The 21,974-nt window shown below is 38.0% G+C and overlaps 2 protein-coding genes across 11 annotated transcripts; one reads left to right on the forward strand and one right to left on the reverse strand.

The window, feature by feature from the left end:
* Window positions 1-1,688: 1,688 nt before the first annotated feature.
* LOC133726625 (uncharacterized) lies at window positions 1,689-5,966 on the reverse strand. 10 transcript variants are annotated; one of them, XR_009854898.1, is made up of 8 exons: window positions 5,371-5,964; window positions 4,259-4,987; window positions 3,647-3,735; window positions 3,436-3,528; window positions 3,009-3,106; window positions 2,552-2,612; window positions 1,997-2,068; window positions 1,689-1,883 (listed from the first exon to the last, which is right to left on the reverse strand). XR_009854898.1 is itself a non-coding variant. In XM_062154213.1 (4 exons), the coding sequence occupies exons 1-2, from the start codon at window positions 5,880-5,882 to the stop codon at window positions 4,855-4,857; spliced, it is 645 nt and encodes a 214-aa protein (XP_062010197.1). In that variant the 5' UTR covers window positions 5,883-5,966; the 3' UTR covers window positions 2,075-2,612; window positions 3,436-3,528; window positions 4,259-4,854. The 10 variants fall into 10 exon arrangements, 2 of the variants coding, with proteins under 2 accessions (XP_062010197.1, XP_062010196.1); XR_009854894.1 differs by having other exon boundaries at window positions 3,009-3,145; window positions 5,371-5,961; XR_009854897.1 differs by lacking the exon at window positions 3,647-3,735 and having other exon boundaries at window positions 3,436-3,534; window positions 5,371-5,963.
* Window positions 5,967-7,192: 1,226 nt separating this feature from the next.
* On the forward strand, window positions 7,193-21,670 carry LOC133726627 (protein RST1-like). Its single transcript, XM_062154214.1, is given in 26 exon segments — window positions 7,193-9,737; window positions 9,871-10,152; window positions 10,319-10,402; window positions 10,566-10,842; window positions 10,963-11,213; window positions 11,503-11,683; window positions 11,818-12,005; window positions 12,167-12,267; window positions 12,924-12,999; window positions 13,621-13,752; window positions 13,839-13,920; window positions 14,362-14,434; window positions 14,699-14,867; window positions 15,210-15,340; window positions 15,451-15,485; window positions 15,488-15,541; window positions 16,007-16,098; window positions 16,202-16,417; window positions 16,508-16,585; window positions 17,259-17,441; window positions 17,620-18,516; window positions 18,612-18,908; window positions 19,442-20,092; window positions 20,350-20,500; window positions 20,857-20,975; window positions 21,085-21,670. Coding segments are annotated over 26 exon segments (5,562 nt in total). The 5' UTR covers window positions 7,193-9,338; the 3' UTR covers window positions 21,448-21,670.
* Window positions 21,671-21,974: the final 304 nt, after the last annotated feature.

The raw sequence follows: 21,974 nt of genomic DNA on the forward strand, positions 1-21,974 counted from the left end.
CATGAGTATCATGGCATATTGGGTGCACAAAATAAAGAGGGAGCGACCCTATTGGCAGTGTTGTCGAACTAATGTGACCATGGCCCTGAACTGCTAACTTGCATTAAAATCGACATTGTTACATTCACAACAGTTATGCAAGCCTAATCTGTTTGGTTCGTTTGCGTTGCAGGGGTACCCTTATTGCAGGGGTTATCGGTGGGTAGATGAGATGGCGGGAGGATCCACGGTGTGTAATATAATCCCTACGCATCGCATCTCTTCACAAGTCCTAATGACCAAAAACCTATTAGTTCATACAAGAATACTGGGCTATACTGACAGTGGTGCGTCTCAGAAATGCAGGGGGAGAATTGGAAAACCGAATGCATATGCAGAACTCACGATGTATGGACCTAATTGCGAAATATGCCGCCGCCTGATGTGTTCCTACATATCACAATCTGAGGACAATTTTGGTAGGCCTTATTGGTACTGCTATGGGTTCCCGGAGAGTCTGTAATCTAGAGGGACTACGATACTTTATGTGTTTGGTTATCTTTTTAAAGGATGTGGATCTGGGCTAACGTTTCTTGGAACCATTTGGCTACAATGCAGGGGCCGACGGTCCACAGACCATCATTCATTTGGGGAGATGAGTGCAAGATCCAGTGTACGGGTTTCAACGGGTTCACTGAGTATGAAGAACCTGAGTAAACGCCTCATGCCGTTCCGGACTGCAATGCCTAGGGATTCGGTTTTTGTCACGGTACTACTCGCCGTAATCCCCAAATCATGTACAACTTTCAGTTATGAGATGTAGGAGTATGTATTAGCCATGTAGATGTTGGGAGTTCGTTCTGTATAAACCTGGTCTAGCTGTTATGTGGTCAGCAAATTCTGACTAACTCTTCAGCTGCCTTCGGTCTTTAACTGCTTCTGGAACTCCACAATTTCAATTCGTAATAAACACGATCATAGAATGTGCATGTCATATGGTGATTATGGTCTGTGTTTTTATTTTTTATTTTTTTATTTTTTAGTTTTGATTTCAGAATATGGTTCCATTTATTGTTGAAACATGATACATGATTCAATCCAATTATTCCAATTATGGTCTAATTTTTATTCAACCTGATCATGTCATTCAAAATAAATATAACGAAGCTAGTACGAGTTTGATCAGCATGTGTACATATATCTGCTAATAATGAATACTAAAAACAACTTTATTACTCGAGTAAACTTAGTAAATTGTACAGTACATAACACAGCAACTTAAGTCAGAACTTGCTTAACTAAAGTACTGAAAATAAATGGAATGGAACTTCAAAAGGTTATTGTCATGACTCATGACACTACTAGAATTTTGTCTATAGGACACCCTCCACTAAGGGTGTCGATTGTTTGTAGAGGGCACCAATTAATTGATTAGCCACTATGCAGCCACCAATTCAATGTCAGTCCCCTTTGCTGCCGTTTCCATTGAGACTTAGGACACCCATTCTAGGAATGGTGTCTCTCTTTCTACTTTAGCAGTACTGGGCCCTGCACTACCTTGTCTGACCAACCTGATTGCTGTCCAATCATCATTGCCACCAATCATTCGGTGTGAAAAGAACCCAAGCAAAAGAAAAAAAAAATTGAAAAATGAAAAAGTCAATTATTTCACCCCAAAATTTTATCCTCTTTTATCATTCCACTGCCAGTATTACACCAATAAATAAATTATTTAACCTCATAAAAATTGATAGTAAATATTTCTATTGCATCACTGAATTACATAGCTCGCTTTATCATATTTACAAACTTAAAAAAATAGAACATCATGTCTATACATAATTTACGGCCCCTCCCACCAAGGTTTGATCAGTATCAGTGTTTGCCGTTATGATTTCCAGTACCTGCCAAAGAGCAAGTGCAATGAATACATAGGGTTGATGGATCCTAATCAACTTCTTATTGTTAATTATTAACCAACCAAATGAAAATAGAACATCATGATTAGTAAAGTTACCATTTTTGATCCCAGGCCGAAGGTATCAATACTCCATCTAAGCCTCCTACTCTTGCTGCATCAGAGAAAAACCTACAAATAGAACAATCAAGTATCTTGGTTAGACTTTCAAGTAGAAGATCAAAACAACACCAAATAGGTGACTGACTTCTACGCATCAATCACTCAATTATCTAAAGCATATATTGACACAGTTACATTTGCAATGTATTTAGTTGCTGTGCTGCATATATAACATGGACATGAAGAGCTTGGGGTTCATAATTGTGCTATTATGGCTCATTTTGGCATCAAAAGAAATAAAGAGACAAATATAAGTTGATGTGAAGTATCACAGTATTATCAATGAGAAGCCATATAATTAGTTTATGAATTTTAACTAGTGGGTGTCCCGAGTTATTATATGCAAAAATTCACATAGAAACATGATACCAAGCATTGTCTAGCTAAACACAGAGCATAATGGAGCAAGAAGAATTTATGGGTATCTATTCGAAGGACAGCAGTGAGCTTAGAATGAACCAGAATATATAGAGCACAAGTGGTGATGCTCACAGAAGCAAAAGAAATTAGGATACAATTGATGATGATAACCCAGATTTACTTGTAGGAATGCCTGAAAATCAAAAACAAAAGTAAGCACAAGAATATAGTGAAGAATAAATAACATAAAATAGTTGAATATATAAATGATGTCTACAAATGTATTCATATACAATTATACATCATCACTGTTTTGCAAAAATCTAAAGTTATACAGATATGTAAATTCAACTTACTGCACCACCTAGTCCAGAAATAGAAACCTAAAGCAACTTACAAGCCTAAACCTACCGGAAGTAAATATATCTAGTCACAAATTTGATGTTTATTTCAATGTATCTAGTCGATCAAGAAATTTTTTTTTGCTTGATATTGTTGCCTCAATGTCTTGAGTAGGTTAATTCGTAGAACATTTTATTAAAAAAGGATAGATAACTTGATTAGCTGACAGAGAAAGAGAGATGCATACCTGATGATGGAGATCAATGAGAGGAATAGGAATTGGAATGAACTTGTCTTCATAACAGCCAAACGCTCTTTTTATCGCACAAGACCTCTTGCTTGATTCTGTGTTTTTTCAACTTCTCAGATAAGTTTTAAATGCAGCTGAAAACATATGAAAATTTTACTTCATTCACGAGGTATATTTACAATTACAATCTACAACGGTGATTGTTAGGCATAAGCAAACAAAGAAACACAGTCAGCAGCCATCAAATGGCATGGAGACAACTTATTAATTACCTAATAACAAGAATGGGTTTAGGGATAGTATCACACATCATTCATGTTACAAGAAAAACTTAAATACAAGATTGTTTCATCACTTATGGGATCTATGTACACCACAGAACCCAAGCACAAAGAAATTCTGTATTTTATAACAGCCAACACACCTTACGAAAAATAATGAGAGCTTGCACCAACCAAGGAACTGATTCAAAGTCTCCACAGCTGCATCACCACAATCTTCCTAAATCACCATACACCTGCAGCTTCAAAGATGTACAGCTAGAATCTTAAAGACAGGATTTATTCATTAAACTGGTTACTTAACAAATTCTTTCTTAAAAATAGCTTATGTGTTGATAGTACGTATGGATAGACCTTGTTATGAGCCAATTAATCAAACTCATTGGGAACAGGGGGAACCCTCCACTGGGAGCATGACCTAGACTCCACCTTCTCAACAATGACTGAACACTTGAACATTTGAAATAGCTCAAGTTCGACTAGCATTTGAAATAGCTCAACAACTAAACACTAAGCTATTAAATTCAAAAACTTTACCATGAGAAACATCAAATCTGAATTCATTGTAATTTTATTATAAATTAAATTGGCTTAGAACAAGGCTTTGCATAGGTCAACTAAAATAAGATTCTACAATTATGCTCATCCATATTCCAATACATATAAGTCTATAGCCCATTATTAATTCTGAAATCCTACTGCAGCAAAACAGAGACTAAAGTAAGTGTTGGATTCAAAGCACATGCTTCTAGCAAGGAAAAAAAAAAACTTAATTGCACCTTGTTCTACATGAAAATTATTATTTCTGGGATGTTATTTTTTATCAAGAGAACATTTTCAGATTCACCCAAATGAACATGAAAGACCCTAAAACACCCATAAAACCCAATAGCCATGATCCCGTACTGAAATCCAAGTTTCCACCAGCCAGAAAGAAACAACCCTAAAATCCAAAACATATTTTACCTAGAACAAGATTCAGAGTAAAGAAAGGTGGAACCCGTTTGCAGAACACGATCGGCAGCTGTTGAAGTCAGCAAACCATTGGTGATGGCGCGTTGGCTAATTTCCCGTCCTATGGCCATGTGGGTTTTGTAGATCGGCTCACCCTAGATTCATTATTATCGGTCGTGTCGCAGGTCACCGGAGTTTGAGAAATGGCAGTGAAGAAGAAAGAGAGAGCAAGAGAGTTTGAGTTTTTTCATTGTTTGTTTAGCTGCTGAGAGAGTCTCCCACTCTCCCCGAGAAAAAGAGAGCGAGAGAGAGAGTGTGTGTTTGAGAATCTGTTGCTATTAGTATATTAAATTCTCTATTGCCAAAAAAATAATAATACTAAATAAGTGGGGATGAAAAGTGATCAGCTATATTATTATTTTATTATTTAGTTTATTAATAAACATATTAGCCACTGATCATCAGTGACAAATCCAATTTTTTGCCACCAACATTTGCTATCAGTGGATCACAAAAGTTACAAGAACCGTTTGCGTATCAGTGGCCATCTGTCGGTGCCCTTTGGCCATATTTCTAGTAGTGTGAGCTTCTAAATATAGAAGTATTGGTCAACGAAAATATTGTGCTAACATAGAATGAAATAAGCACTCCCACACATTCAAAACATCAAGTATTCCCATTTCGTAACTAAAAGTATAATGCATTTGGTCCAACTGATGATTTTGAAAACCTAGGCTTAACCTGAAATTAAAGTGAAACTACTTTAGCTTATAGACGATCGACCAGATGACAACAACACAAAAACAAATGACAATTATTATTATCTTTTTTCTTTTTTCTTTTTAAAGAACCTCTTTACAAGCCCAATATATGTATATGTGTGTGTATGTGTGTCATATCATGCAAACTGAATATGAAGCTATCATGTAAATCATGCAGAAATGTATATTTGATAACTTCCAAAATCATGGTTATCTTTATCAATTATTATTTCATATGCAATGCCAAAACTAGTTGTTAAACCGAAGATAATTATGCCAAGATTGCTGCAATTTACTGAAAAGAGCTTATAACTTTTATCAACTGACTAAGCACAGAAAAAAAAAAGGATGAAGGACCCTTACTTCTGTCCGGCGACGCCTTTAGGCGCTCCAAAACCTTCAGCCACCGCCTTGACGGCCTCAGTAAACTCCACAAAACCTTCAGCCGCCGCCTTGACGGCCTCAGTGGAGTCGGCGGCGACGGCCTCCACAAAACCTTCAGCCACCGCCTTGACGGCCTCAGTAAACTCCACAAAACCTTCAACCACCGCCTTGACGGCCTCAGTAAACTCCACAAAACCTTCAGCCTTCGCCTTGACGGCCTCAGTAAACTCCACAAAACCTTCAGCCACCGCCTTGACGGCCACAGTGGAGTCGGCGGCGACGGGGTTAGAGACAGCGGCGGCGACGGGGTTAGAGACACCCGCGGCGACGGGGTTAGAGACACCCGCGGCGACGGGGTTAGAGACACCCGCGGCGACGGGGTTAGAGACACCGGCGCCGTCATCGGAGACGACAAACTCGCCGAGCAGGTCCCAACCGTGGTGCTCATCCTCATCGTTGTAATCATCCAGATTGAAAAGCGAACGTGACATTGTGAGGTTAGGGTTAGGTTTAGGGTTCGAGAACGAAATGTGAGAGAGAAAAATGTGAGATAGCGAAATGTGGGTTTCGGTTACAATGACCGAAAACGGTGAAGGAATGTGGATGCAAAACTACTTATATTGGACGCAAGTAAAATCCGTATATATATATATATATATGTCTTTTTAAAATATTTTCATATTTCCTATTTTTTATTGGCACTTGTTAAATCTTCATATTTTCCTATTTCGTGTTTCTCATGAGGTTGCAAAACCCTTCTTTCTTAAAATAACAAAAAAAACAAAACAACAACATTTTGGCTTCATGAGTCGTGGAGGAGATATCCTTTTTGTTTGAGAATTTGGTTGGCAAATGTCGATTGTGTCACTTGATTTATCATGAGGGTGGATCTGCAAGATGGCAGAGACCGGCCTTGCATATGGCTAAAGTAACAGAAGCTGGACCGAAACTGGATCTGCCTAGTCCTTTCAAGAGTTTTACTGATGGTGCTTCTCCAATGAGGCCTTCGAGACACTGATTTTGCCCTCTATAGCTCAGAGCCTATTTGGCAACAATGATGCTAATAAACCCCGCAAGCCGGTGGTCATTATGAGTGATGTCTTGAAATCCCATGTGAGTGAACCGGGTGCATTGGCTCTCGTCCCTATGCATGAGGAGCATTATGGACCCTCGATGACTGATGCCTCAATGTCCCTAAGGCGTGATCGACCTCCTTCTCCTTACACCTCCCCAAAGAAACTGAAGGTTTTGTTTGAGGATCTCATAAAGTCAGCTATGATGGCTTTCCTGTTTGACTTAGGAGCATTAGAACGCACCGTTTAGTTTAAATGAATTCAATACGCAGCATTTTGGCTGCCTTGAGTGAGAATCTCTTAGCTGTTAGAGTTGTTAGAGGTCAACGCTAGTCTGGTGACACGTGTTTAGCTAGTCTGGATAAGTGCTATTTTTTTTTTTTTTTTGAAATAAGGGCCGGTGCGGCTGCCCTCAAGCCTCCATAAATGAAACTGTCGAATACAAGGGGGGGACATTGAGCCTTAACCCCAGATTACAATAAGAACCTAGAGTACATCCTGAAAAAAGATCAAGTGACGACTCTACTAAACAATTGTATTCAAAACCACACCAACTAGCAAAGAACGCGCTCCAGACGGTTCTATTTGCTTCCCAGCGGTGACACAACGAAGAGATAACTAGATCTGCAACTCTTATACAGCTAAGCATAATGTCCATTCGCACAGCTCCTGGATAAGTGCTATTTAGCCTCTCATTATGTAGCGGATAGCTTAAGAAATCAATTGTCTCTTCTTTTCTCTCTAGATTTCCTTTAGTACTTTTCTGCATAATTATCAGGTTAGGGTTTGTACCCTGACATTATGGTATCAGAGATCATTGATGGTCAAACAGAAAGGTGGTGGAGGGTCGTCACACACTGCCGACGAGCTAAGTCATGTGGAATTTGAGCTTCAAATTCACAGAGATGAAATTAAAGCTTAGATCGATATACTGCGAGACTCTTTCACAACTATGCGTGCTGAAATGATGGAGGAGATGCGTACAATGCTTTTGGAAGCAAGCAAGATTCAGGCATCACAACCATCACCGCACATCAACTTTGGCTCACTACCTCGGTCTACAGGTATTCCTACTACTGGCACCCCTATTAGTACTACCAAGGTAGAGTCTGCACATTCAACCATGGCAACTATGGCCTCAGCTCAAATGATTGTAAAGGGTAACTATTCTAAACCTCAACATCAACAGGGTTCTTCTTAATTTATCAACTAATGATGTGGTCTTAGGGTTTACTAGTGAAGTTTACTCTGAAATGATGCAAGTTTCTGGTGTTGAGCAAATTACTACGTACTGCTATGCCTGTTAGATCTGCTTCTTTGGATGGTTTGAAAAATACACAGTTTGACACTAGCACAGCTCGTAATACATCAAATGAATGGCAAAAATAGTTTGTCCAACATACTAATTTTGGGACTCAACCATTCAATTACCTTGCTGGTCCTTTTGCTGCTCCACCCTATGGTGATGGCCAACATTTGTATGGTTTTGCACCCACTTCTCGCTCGAGTGATACTGAACCTTTCACTATGAGTTACTCTGGCCCATATACAAATACCCCCTTCAGTTTTACATCACAGCTGCAACCTACTTTACCTTTTGCAGTCTCTGCTTACATTAACTCTCAGGTCACAACACAAATGGAATTTGCCTTTCCAGTGCATACCAATTCCTTCAACCACCATCCTTACATGCATGCTCCTATGCCTACTAAGCATGTGTTGCAAAAAAAAAAAAAATTACCAACCTAATACACCACCTCGGTATTTCTATGCTAACATTCCCCCACCATATCAGTATCCCACAAACCCAAATTTATCCACTATGAGCCAGATGAGGCTTGAGTTTAGTGGGGGCGACCCTGTGGAATGGTTGAATAAAGCAGAATAGTTTATCAAATACTTGAAGATAAAAAGCTGGCCATTGCTACTATGCACCTGAGTGACAAAGCCTTAGACATATGGTATATGTTCAAGCATGAATTTCCTCCTACATTATTAGGCTTAACTGATCTGCTACTGAGGGAAATAGTGGTTATAATGTGGTGGACTATCAAGTTGCTTTGGCCAGAATGAGCCGAACTAGGAATGTAGAATAGTATAAAGAGCAATTCACCGGCCATATTATCAAGGAAGGCTCCAGGGTTCTCTCAACAAGTACTGCTCTCCTGCTTCCTAGGTGGTTTGAAGAGTGAAATCATAGTTGATATTTAGGCTCAAAAGCAAAAAACTCTCTATGAAGCATGTGAGTTAGCTAATATTTATGAGGAAAGGGAAAGAAGATGCAGAAACCAAAACAAAGCTTTGACAGTGGAAAGAAACCAATATGTGAGTAACACACTTGTTGTTGGCAAAGTAAATCCTGCAGTTACTGCTGCAAACCAAGCAATTAGAACTCAGCAGTTCAACACCAAAATACCATCAACACAGCCACCTAATAACTCTTTGGGCAACAAAAAGCTCACTAAAGCTAGGTATCAAGAAGGCCGAAAATGAGGGCAAAAAAGACTTTTTTACTTCATCAAACTCAAAATAAATAAAGTTAAAATGGTAAATAAAGACTGAATAAATTATTATATTGAAAATAAAATTTGAATAACAAAATTGTAGGTGACAATGCAACATAATAAATAAATAAATAAATAAATAAACTGAGAAAAAAAGAAGAAGAGAAAAAGCAACATAATGCAATCAAAAACCTTAAATTAGCATTGGGCATGCTAAATGGACTTTTAAACTACAAGATCACAGGCTTTTAGCCTTTTACACATCCGAAAAAAACACCCATGGGTCTCCCAACGCCGTCGTTTCGTCTTACCGCCACCCCTTATTCCTCTTCCCTCCCTGAAACGGTAACCTCATTCTCTCTCTCTCTCTATGGACTCCTACACTCCCCTACTGGAGAAAACCCGGGTTCCCCAACCTTCCCTCCAAAAATACGCCGTGATTTCAATCTTCTCGAAGCTCCGATCCGCCCCGAACTACCTAGACTCCGACTCCGAACCCGGAAGAGACGCCATTTCCCAGTGCCTCCACTCCACTTCCCCCGCCGTCGTCGATCAATCGGTTCGCGAGCTCTGCGGCATCGTCGCTGACGACGGCTCCAAAATAGATGTCCACCGCGGCTTGCTGGAGCTCCAGTCCGCGCTCGAAGGATCCGATTCGAAGTTCGTCGACCTGTTTGTGAAAGGTTTGGGGTTTTTGGTCCGGTTAGGGTTTCAGAAGAGCAATGGCAAGTGGTCTTTCAGCAACACAGAGTCTCACCCCTTGATTAAGGTAAAGGAAATCCATTATTGCTTGGAAGTTGTAGTTTTAGCTTAGGAATTGTGAATTGAATTAAATTTTCTAGCAGTGCTGGTAAATTAGTGAGAGGTTTTGAATTCTGTGAACTGTGGTGGTTGATTTTTAGGTTCTTTCGTGCCGGAGCGATGTGGAGGCTGAACTTGTGCAGCAAGTTTTACTGTTTATGGCACAGAATAGGCGGTTGGGAATGGTGGAAGTATGTGAATTCTTGAGACCGTTTATAAACTATTCGATTTTGAGAATACCGTTTTCGGACAAGTCATTTTTGTTTGCGAGGCGCTTAGTATCATCAATGGCGTCTCTTTGTTGCTCAATTCCTCTTGATGCAATGCCTGTGCTTAAGTCGTTGACAGAATGTCTTCAGTACGTTCCGCACAAGAGTTCAGAGGTAAGTGTACTTGTGTGACTTGTATTGCATGTATTGGCTGATCCTGCCTTCATTGGATCATGGTTGGGGAGGATAGTTTAAATTTCAGGGGATGATGAATTTGTGTTAAAGTTCCACCGGTTCGCTTTGGCTTGATGCTAATTAATTGATTCTTCAAAACTGTCAGGATTTCCGGAATTTCATATATTTAGCAGAATGTATGGTGGATGCATATACAGTGGTTTTGAGGCATTTAGCTGGAACTAGATTGGTATGTTTTTGGCCTTTTGATCTAATTTGTATCCATGTTGTCTTTGTGCAGATCGTACAAAGATTGTTTAATCATTCTTTTTCTCTCTTTTTCTTTTTTGGTTCATTTGCTTTTTTCCTTTTTCATTGAATTAAATTATATTTTTCCCTGTCCTTGATAGCAGCTGATTGCTGAGGCTCAACTCTGTGGTTTGGAACTGTTTGAGAAAATTATATCGATTTGCACAACTGGTCATAAGCACTCCGGTTCAATTGAGCCTCTAGTTGAACTGTCCAAGAACTTATTGTTGTCCCAGAAAGATAATGGGTTACCTTATGCACCGAAGTTATCATCAGCTATGCTTTCGTTATTTATTATCCTTGTCCAATCAGAGCTTGAGCATGAACAACTTTCCACATTGAAACTTCTGCACCTTCTCTTGAAGTGGAAGTATGGAAACGGTATGCTTGACAACACTCGTCTAGACAATTTACATGATTGTCATACTCATTGTTTTTGTTGCTGTCATGATTGTTATGTTTCTTTTGGTTATAAGCATTTTTTTTTATTTTTTGGGGTAGAAAATGGTGTAGACAGAACTGGAGGTGCTATGAGCGAGGAGCTTTTGTTCATATTTCCTGTCGTTGGTCTACTGTCATCTCCTTCTAAACATGTCAAAGGAGCGGCAACAGATCTGCTTGTCATGCTAGAAAGACTTTTAGTAAGAGTTTTGGTAGCACCAAAGGATAAACCAGCAAAAGAAGCAGGGCATCCCTCTCTAAGCACACTTGGATCTATTGTGTTTAGAATCTTACAGCATCTCTGGTTTCAGGTGTATTTTCTTTTCTTATATCTGTGATTTTTTTGCATGTAATCTTGTTGTTATATCCAAGTATTCTGCAACTATTTATCTTATTGCTGTGTGAACGTTCTATGGTTCAAATTCATGGTTACATTGTTGTTCTTGTATACATCTGAGTTTGTAACCCTTATTAAAAAAGAAAGAACATAATATTGGACAGATATAATTGTCAATGATCTATGTTGTGATATTAATGCTTCTACTATAGGATTTTGTAGCACCTGATGATTGGAGTTTTATATTTTCTTTTGCTTTTCAGGATTCTTCTTCATTGTCCAGTTTGTTTTTAAATTTTTCTTCTATCAGTAAAACTAATGGCGAGGAGATTTATGATGTACCAAGATCGTGGGCTTCTCATTTACAAGAGTATACTCTATCGATTGTTGACAAACGAAAGTCCTCCCTACCTCTCTCGCAGACTCAAGAAATATACATAACTGGTAAACGTTCAGAAAGCAACTTCATTCCTCAAGTTTCTAAGCATGAATACCTGGTAGTTATTTGTTTTGATGCATTCGTCTTCGTATTACTTTCACTTACTTGCTACTTATGTACTCCCCACTATTTGTTGTAGAGGTGCCCTCGTTACTCTCTGCCATTGCTGGTCTTTTAGTGATGAATAAGGTACAGGGAGGCACTGCTCTAGATTCTTTGGCTGCTATTGCCACGATGGATCCTAAACTGGGAGCTCAAATGTTGCTGGCTATCCTATTTTACAATAACATATTCACTAGAAAAGATATAAGTCGCTTTACCATGTTGGTAAGTTTTCATTTGTAGTCTGAACTTTAATTTTTGTTACCAATGAATAGTTCCTTTAGGGTTTTATTATTATTATTATTATTTTATATATATATATATATATATATATATATATATTATTATTATTTTTTTAAATTTACTCTATTTAACTGTATCTGCAGCCAAAACTTTTGACAATGCTTCCAGCACTTGCCTCACAGTCTGTGATGATTCCTCTTGTAGTTCAGACTATCTTACCAATGCTTCATAAGGATGCGAAACCGTAAGTATGGAAATATTTTCTTTTTAGTTATTACTATAATCATTTAGGGGTCTAGCTCTTGCCTATCTGTTCTGGTCAGAAGGTGGCCTTATGTCAAAGTGTTCAAAGATTAATTGTTATAGTAATGGGTTTCATTACTAAAATGAGTATTACATACAGTAAGGTAAATATCCACAATTTGCATGCTATTGTGCTTGATTACTGTCTAAAGTATATTCTATCTAAGGCATTTATATTTTCAAACACCCCAAGGACATCTTGAACAATACACTTGATTCTGAATGGCAAATTGGTTCAAAAGTGTCACATGTGTCCTTGGTGTCATTCTGGAATCTCAAGTCATGTTCATTATTGTTAATGAAAATAGCATCTATGTTAAGCTCTTCAGCAATCTTGAACCTATTATTTGCAGTGCACTTGCAAAAAGCAACACTTTTAAGATCTAGCTCTTTTCCTCTGCATTAAATTCTATTAATTGAACACAAAAAGTTGAAATTTTTTAAGTAGCATATGGATTACTCGTGCAAAGTAGTAGTTTTGAATTCCTAAACTATTAGATTTTGGGCTTTTCTTAAAGTTAATGTCTGGAGGAGTTTCTTTTTGTGTAATCTATTTTTCCCAAAAAGCCTGTTTTCAATGGTTAATTTAATTTTCAGAACTTTACATGCGACAGCCATTCGCTTGCTTTATCAGACCTGGGAGACCAATGACCGTGCCTTCGGGAGTTTGCAGGTAAAATTCCTTTTCCGTTGTTCATTATATTACTAAATCCATAATCAACTTGAGTGTTAATATGGTCATGTCAAAATCCATATTCCGTCATGACCTTGGAGAGTGCCAATTTCCGAATTAGGTGTCTAGGAGACTTGGGAAACAGTAGAGCAAAATTGAATGCCGGGGGGGGCTAATGGGGGCTCTGTAATTGCATGCCAGATCTTGCTCTAGTTGCATATGTAGTTGATGAGCCAGTCTGCATGTTTGGAAATTTTTGGCCCCTGTGATGCTTCCAGAAGTAATCTTAATCTGTTTCCAAATTGCATGTAATTAGTAGGTCTTTTATGTGATTATTGACATTTTGTTCCAACTTTTAAGTCTTACAAACAGTGTTGGAAAAATTATGGGGTTAAGAAACGAGTAATGAAGTTGAAGTGGAAGTAAAGGGATATACTAGTTGAAAGATTTCTTCTACTTCATCATGAATTCATAATGATTAGTATTTAGATAAAATGATTACTGAATCCTTGACTTGGGAAAAAATATTTCTGATGCCAAATACTACTTATTATGTGCGCCTGCTTTCCTCTGTTTCTGCTAATTTGTTCATATTTGTATTGTTTCTTGTCAACATTTTAGGGAGTGTTGGTTCCAAAAAGGTTCACTGACTTAAAGGCTGAAAGAAATATATGCATCAGTATGGCTGCATCAGTTCGGGATGTTTGCAGAAAAAATCCTGATAGGGGAGTGGACCTCATCTTATCTGTCTCGGTATGGTTTATCTTGAAGCTGATTTCTCTTTGTTTTGGCTAAGCATTCAGCTCTAAGGTGTCTTCTTTTTGTCTTTCAATCAACAGGCTTGCATTGAGAACAATGATCCGATTATTCAAGCTGTTGGTTTTCAAAGTCTTGCCCACCTTTGTGAAGCTGACGTAATTGGTAATCCTGTTGTCTGTAACCTTATTTGTTTCGGGTTCATGAGCAAATAGATTTAGTCACCCCAACAAGGTGTAGTTTCTTGGGCATACTCTGTTACAAAGTTTCTTTATACATGTCAATACTATCATGTCATCTTAAACTTCTGTGGTAAGTTTCGCCTATCCTCCTGAGAGTCATCCTCTGCTTCATGCTCCATTTTAAAATTGTGATACATAATTCTTCAGTTAACAATGGGCATGTTTAGTTGGTCCAGAAACTTTCATCAATATCTTCTTCTCCTTCTTGGATTAAAAAGTGATACGGACTAAAGTTGATGGGCATCAGTAAAATATATCTTTTGTTATTTTTTGGTGGATTACAAACATACTAGAGTTGCTTTCCTAGATACTATTATTTAATTTAGTAGTGAGTTTAAAGTTCTGTCAGCATCTCCTGTCTCAGATTTTTACACAGCCTGGGATGTCATCAGGAAGCATGTTCTGAACTACACTGTAGACCCAAATCTTGCTCAGAGGTAAGCATAAGATTGTAGTAAGCTTTAAATTGTGGGTCTGCTTGACTATACCATGATTGACATAATTGTTGGCACTACCGTTAGAAAAAGGTAATGTTAGAGGTTGTGCTCAGTAATCAATACATGTCACAGTTGGTTAATTGTTATCCCTTTGCCTTTTTAATTCTGTCTAGACATGGTTAAATTCTGATACTGTTCAAGTATAGTAAGTTATCTCTTTGAGTTTAAAGATACCCTGCCCCTTTAACTTCTGCTTAATGGCAGCCTTTGCCTTCTTCTGAGGTGGGGTGCAATGGACGCTGAAGCACATTCTGAAGCCTCAAAAAACATCTTGCAGATCTTATGGAGTGTTAGCATCTCTACTCATCCTGGTCTGGAGACACAGTGGGCAAAGGCAAGGGCCTCTTCCTTTAAGGCCTTGGCTCAATTTGAGGTAAATTTGTTTTTTTATCCTGAATGGCTGCTTATATATACAAATACCTAGGGTAGTGATTTGGCATTCCCCTTTCAGACTTGCTCTCCACTTTTAACTACTTAAGAGGGGAGTCTAAGTGTTAAAATATACTCAAAAGTGGAGTGCTAAAATCACTCCATATATATATATATTTATATATATATATATATATATAATGACCTATTCCAGTTTCAGTGACTGCTTACTCTCATACTGGATTGGTTGGCAACTTATCTTATAACAGCTATCTTATTACATATATTGTTTTTTGGCATTCTTCTATGAAAATGTTTTTCTTTATGTTATTAAATGTTTCCCTAGGTATCACATATTGAACAAAAAATTCAAGATTTCAAGAATAGGAACCTGGAGTTGCTTTCTTGTGAAGCAAACATTACTGTACTGAATGCCATGGAAGAACTTCTGGTCAAGATAATAACATATGAGCACCTGTAAGCAACATAATCCTTTAATAAACTATCGTTGTAGCCCCACATGTTACTGATACTGCCCCCTTTTCTTCTAACTCTTTCATTTCTCATAAATGTTTTAAATGAATTAGCACAAGGCGAAGATTGGTTAAGGAGAAAAGAGTTGCAGAAGTAAGATCGAGAAGCTGCTGGATGTGTTTCCCCAGGTGATCTTTTCTTCAGGTATCAAGAGATTGGGGTCTTTAATGTTCTTTTATAAACATACCAACATACTAACACTTGCACACACAATCACGGTTGCTTGTTTTGTCTTTATATATATATATATTTTAATGTTTTTATTTTAAGAGGTCAAGGTCCTTTGGCTAAATTTTGCAATGCTATGTCAAAAGAGATACAAAATGAATAATGTCAATCTCATGGAATCACTGGACTTTACTCAAATCTTGAACTCAATTATAAAGGTTCATTAAACAGTGAAACTGTGTGCAAATATTATTATTATCAATCACTTAATCCACATGTTAGTTTTGTAGGTTACTTCAATTTTATTAAATCCATATCAGTAATAGTAGAGGTTATAATTGATGGTAATTTATCAAACTTGATCATTCTGATTTGCTCTTGTTATTTGTGACCTGCATAGCATTTTGTATCTTCCTCTGAGAATGGACAGTTCATTTGCAGGGAAACGAAGTGATGCAAGGGAGTTACCTGGTGCAGCCTTGCTGTGTCTTTCCTTTACTCCTAAAGATGTGAACACCCAAGGGCTATCAAGGGTAAGATTGTAAATCAAAATATTCTTTTCTTCATAGTGCTTCGAATCTTAATTAATTTATGTCTTCCGGCTGTCCTTTGAATCTTCATATTTTTTTGGCATAGGGATTCCGAGATATACATGGTGGATATGAGAATGCTCTGGTGGAACTAGCTTCCTCCCTTCAGCTCTCAAGAAATATTTTTGTTGCCCTTATTTCACTGGAATCATGGAAATCCTTCATGCGGCGTTGGCTGAGGGCTGATATCTTGTCCTTTGATGCTAAAGTGTCATCTATCGTCTTGGATAAAACCACTAAAGCTGCTAGTGACATTCTAAAGGTTCACTGTATTCTTTGCTTTAATAGATATACCCTCTATTTTTCTGAACCAGTTCTAACTTTTATCATTTTATATAATTATGAAATGCAGAGTATGATAAAAATAGCAGAAGGGGCTCTTCCTAGATCTGCTGAAAACATCGCACTAGCTGTTGGTGCCCTTTGTGCGGTAAGATATGTTATGTGAAATCTTTATGTAAATTTAATGAGCTTACTGCGCTGCAGAATTATTATTATTATTATTATTATTATTATTATTATTATTTTGAAATTAATTTTTTAGTTCAATGGTGTTTGTAATAGAACCATGAGGAATAAACTTTATCATCTTTGATTTCCCCTAGATGAAACATCTAATAGAGAGAATATATTCTACCCCATAGGTCTTGGACATTTTGGTATTTGATAAAATAAAATAATAATTATATTTATTGATCAATATTGTTAAAAATAATTCATGTTGAGCTGGTCACTTTTAGCACCAATTGACTGGTCTCCAGTTTAAATTTAATCCTAGTACCCCATTTTTTGTAGTATAACATTATGCATAAAGAAGCAAAACTCATGCATTGAAAGTATACTAGATGAACACCTTAAAACTGTGGCATGATATTAGAATGATCTAAAGGATTGGAGTAAGGAAGATATAGATTGATCAATGGACAGCACTATCCAATTAAACTAAAGCTTCAATTTACTTGCCCAGAAAAGCAACAAAATAAGAAAGAAAAGGTAGATTACTTACTGATCTTCATTGTCCCCCGTCGTTCTGACCTATTCTTTCTTGCCAGGTTTAAGTTATTACAGTAATTAGTGGCTGTTTACTCTGCCCAGCCTGTCAGGTCTTGCCTCCGTCTGCCCATACTGTTAAAGCAGCTGCTTCAAAATTTCTATTGAATTGGTTGGTCCAGCCTGAGCATGAACACCGCAAATGGTCTGCTGCAATTTCTCTTGGATTAATCTCAAGTCGCCTACATGTTACTGATCATAAGCAGAAGTTTGAGAATATCGCGAGACTTGTTGAGGTACGTAGATTTATTTGATGCTATTTATTTCTTTCTTATATTTTTAATATTACTTCTGTTCTCCTCACTTTTCCTTGCGTCTGATCCCAGATCACTCAAATACTTTGATATGATAAATATGCATTAGAATAGGTTTGTATATCTGGATGTCATTTTCACAGATATTGCATGCCTTCAGGTGATGCGTAGTAGCAAAAGCACCCTTGTGAAAGGAGCCTGTGGGGTTGGCTTGGGGTTTTCTTGCCAAGATCTTCTTACCAGGGCTGATGCCGCTGATTATTCCAGCACGGAGAAAGACTCAGACAAGATGTCAGAAAGGGACTTGCTTGGTGTCATAGTTAAGGCGTTATTACGTATGATAAGTGATATCACTCAAGTGGCTCCTGATATTTTGGAAAGTTTCTCTGCTTATTTCCCACCTAGCAGAGATGATATAGGTACAAATATAATTTCTGAGTTGTCAAATGAGAACTGTGATAACTCTCTAGAAGATAGCTGGGGTATTGCTGGACTTGTTCTTGGTTTGGCTAGTTCTGTTGGTGCAATGTACAGAGCTGGGGCGCATGATGCTATTTTCAAGTTGAAAGATGTAATGGTGTCATGGGTTCCACATATGAATAGACTGGTTCAAGGTTCTGGTTCTTACTCTGGGGGTTCTGAGATAGTTTTGTCAGTAGGATCTTGTCTTGCAGTTCCCATTTTAGCAGCATTCTGCCAAAGAGTAGAATTGATGGATGAGACTGAAGTAAACCATTTAGTCAATGGTTACAGGGAGCTCATTTCTGACTTACTGTCTGTCAAAAAATCTGGCACTTTCTATCACAGCTTATTGATGGCATCATGCATAGGGGCAGGCAGTCTTCTAGCCTGCATACTGAATGAAGGGGTGCATGCTATTGAAGTTGAGCGTGTAAAGGATCTACTAGAATTGTTCAAAAAATGCTATTCTAGTCCTTACCCTCCTTTAGTCCATTTTGGAGGGATGCTTGGAGTTGTTAACGCTATGGGAGCAGGTGCTGGGATCCTGCTTGACAGGCCTCCGCTAACCTCAGTGCAGGCACCTTTTGAACAGAAGGTACAGTTATTTTACAACTGCAAGAAAATATATACCTGTTTTTTGTCGTTGGTTCTTTGTTTGCATGTATATTGACATCTTGTTTCTTCTGATAGGAATCTGGCTATGTCATGGGTCCTCTACTCTCAAATCCTGCTTGTGAGCGGCATTTGACATCGTTGATGCAGGATATATTTCTTGTTGCACAGAAATCTGATGATCATCAATTGCAACAGTATGCTTCATGGGCGGCTTCATTTCTTCGAAATCATTTGTTGTCCAAGGATGTTGTCAATGTTGACAGTAGTCTTAATACTGATTCAGGTGGTTCAAAATCTGTTTCCCAAAGTTTTGCAGATGACAGTTTAGTTATGAAGCTTTCTTCATGGCTAATGCATCTCAACTTTACTAGGGTACGTTTCTTGCTACTAGTTTTTCTGTGGTACTCCTTTCTCAGGCAGTTGTCTTCTGGATGTCTATTTGTTTTTGGCTTTTTGCACGTGTACTTTTTTCTTTCTTTTGGATTGATGAGCGATATGAGTGCTTTTGTTGACTTATTTTAACTGTTGATACTACTAGACATTTATTCTCATTGATCTCTATATATGTGACACTGTATGGTTGTTAAGTAAGGTATATGAAGTCTTAGACAATTCCCATTTAATGGCTTTATTCCGATTTTTGCACATGGGATTTTTAATTTACTTATACAGCATAATGTAATTACTTCTATGATACTACATATGTGCAAATTTTAGCAATGGATACACTGGATTAGAGTTCCCCCCCAACACCCCCCCCCCCCCCCCCCCCGTTTTTCCTCCTTCCTGCTCTGAGTCGAGTTTTATGTGTACACATAAAAGAAGATTCTGTTCTTTTTAAAGTCTTTTTTTTTTTTTTTCTATGCGTCTTTCACTCTTTCTAATGTATTCAACTATGATTTCAGACAGGTAATGTCGCTCATGTTGGCACAGTAATAACTGTAGTAAGGTGTCTTTCACAAGCTCCTAGATTGCCAATGTTGGACTGGGGATCAATCATTAGACGTGGCATGAGATATGAGGCACAGGTTGTGGAGATGTTACCAACAGAATCATCATTCCAAAAAGGAATTCTTAGGGAGGAGTGTCTAAAGTTCTCATTAGCTCATGCAAATAAATTTGACCAACTCCTAAGTTTCCTAGATGAGCTATCTGACTTGTCCAGATTCAGTACACTAGAGTGGAATCTGCAATCTTGTGTTCTTAACCATCTTGCGGACCTCATAAAAGTATTCTCCGGTTCCAGGCTTGAAAAACTATTTGATGATCTCTGCAACTACTTTACTTCACGTCAATCATATGACACTGATGAGACAAGTTTGTTAAGGATTTCATGCTGGAAGGGTCTGCACAAGTGTTTAGACGAGGCTTCTCTTGATTCTCTCAAGTACATATCCAACATAGAAAAATGCATGGAGGTGCTGTTTTCCTTGTTACCTGCAGGGCAATTGGCTGCTGTGGTAGGAGTAGGTCAGTTGAATTCTATAAATGAGTGGTCTGAGGCAGTTAAATGCTTAGGAAAGGCTCGGAAAAGTTGGTTGGCAGATTTCCTACTGGTAAGCGTATGCTGATAATTTGTTTCCATGCCATGCTGTTTCTTCAAAAATATATTAATTGCTTGTTGTTGAATGAATATGCTGGTCAAGAGAATTGGTCTGTAAATTTGGTAGATTTTGTTTCCTTAGAAACTGTATCTCACTCTGGTAATGTGTCAATACAGCTTCATTTTTGTTGAAAGCAGATAAGATACAAGAATACAAGTTGACTTTCTGTCACATACGTGTTCAGTTATATAATTACATTATCCTCACAGGTTTCACAGGAGGGCCTGCAACAAAGAGATGGCCAGCGTCTAGGAGTTCTGAAAAAAATTCAAGCCAAATCTAAGCTAGTTAGAATTGGTTCCATCCCTTTGACTGAGCTGGGAAGACTAAAAGCTCTGATATTGAATATTGAATCCGATGGTTAGTATTTGTTTCTTTTCTGAACAGTGATGGTCCTTTTCTATAATATATCCATATATTTTACTTTTCAGTGACCTTATTTTTTCTTATAATGGTAATCTCCATATAGAAACTAGTGGCTCTTTGAGAACCATTATGTAGGAATACCAACTATACCCGTGTTACTTTAAACAATTATAAAGTAGACACAAACACTTTAAAACAGTATGGATATCATGGTGTTTCAACAAATTCAATCACCTAGCACACCCTTCCTTTCTCACCCTAGTACAACTCCTATCATATATTGTAAGAAATCACGTGTATGATCTTCCCAAGCTTTATGTAATTGTATCCTTGATGTGGATTGTTTTCAGGCATATGGGACGTGCTTATAGAAGTTGTAGCAGCTTTGCAACATGCAGAGGGAAGTATCAAAAGACAGTGGCTCATTGATGCAGCTGAAATTAGCTGTGTATCAAGTTATCCGTCCACGGTAGGTTCCCTTGGTAGATATTGAGAATTGCATTTGCTTTCCTTGTCTGGTAGCTTGAATTTCATTTCTATTTGTTATTTTTTTGAAAACTGACCTTCTGCTCGTATAGGCGTTGAAGTTTCTTGGATTGCTTTCTGGTAGCTGGAGCAAATATATGCCATTTCTGATTTTGGACCAACAAACTGTGTTGAGTGATTTACCAGTCACCCTTTCTTCGCTTCTCTCAAACTCTAGTTGGGGAGGAGTCGTGGAATCTGTCGTTTCCTCTCTTTTTGCATCATTGGAGCGCATTTACAATTGGACCACACACGAGGCACAGGTTAAGGATATGCCGCCCGGCACGCAAACTATCGATGAAAGCGAGAATCCCATGGCTGGTTTCCTATTGCGCGTGATGCATTCTACCTGTGTAACCTTGAAGGATTACTTGTCTCTTGAGAAGCAGCTTAAGCTTGCCAGTATGGACATATAGTGTTTACTTCACCTTACCGACTGTAAATAGTGTTACATTTGTTGGAAGCTCTGAACCCAAACCTTTCCTGCTCGGCTGCTCTTCTATTCTATATTGGATGTATTACTAGACATGGGAGCTACTAACCCCATGATTTACTAATCTTAGTTGGGATAACCAACTATGGACTGATTGTCGAATATGTTTTATGTTAGTCCTTAGTAGTATATATTTCTGATTTCCTCGTAGTCACTTGCATTAACAAATTTTTTTCATGACTAGAGCTTCGAGAAATTCAAATTGGAAAAACCGAAGGACCACATTGGCCTGACAGTTTAATTTAACTACTTAGTCCTCTCTCATCAAGAAACATTGAGTAAGACAACAACTTAAACAATCAAATCCGCATGTAGAGGCGTAACCCGTGCATATTTACATGTGCTAAATCTTGTTAGCACTATTGTATTTGACGTACATAAGCATGTTTTTCTTTGTTCATTAGGATTAGCAATCGAACAAAAGTTTTAGAGAGATCAAAGACAATAGAT

Source organism: Rosa rugosa, chromosome 1 (genome assembly GCF_958449725.1).
Source record: "Rosa rugosa chromosome 1, drRosRugo1.1, whole genome shotgun sequence".
In the NCBI taxonomy this organism is placed as follows: Eukaryota; Viridiplantae; Streptophyta; class Magnoliopsida; order Rosales; family Rosaceae; genus Rosa; species Rosa rugosa.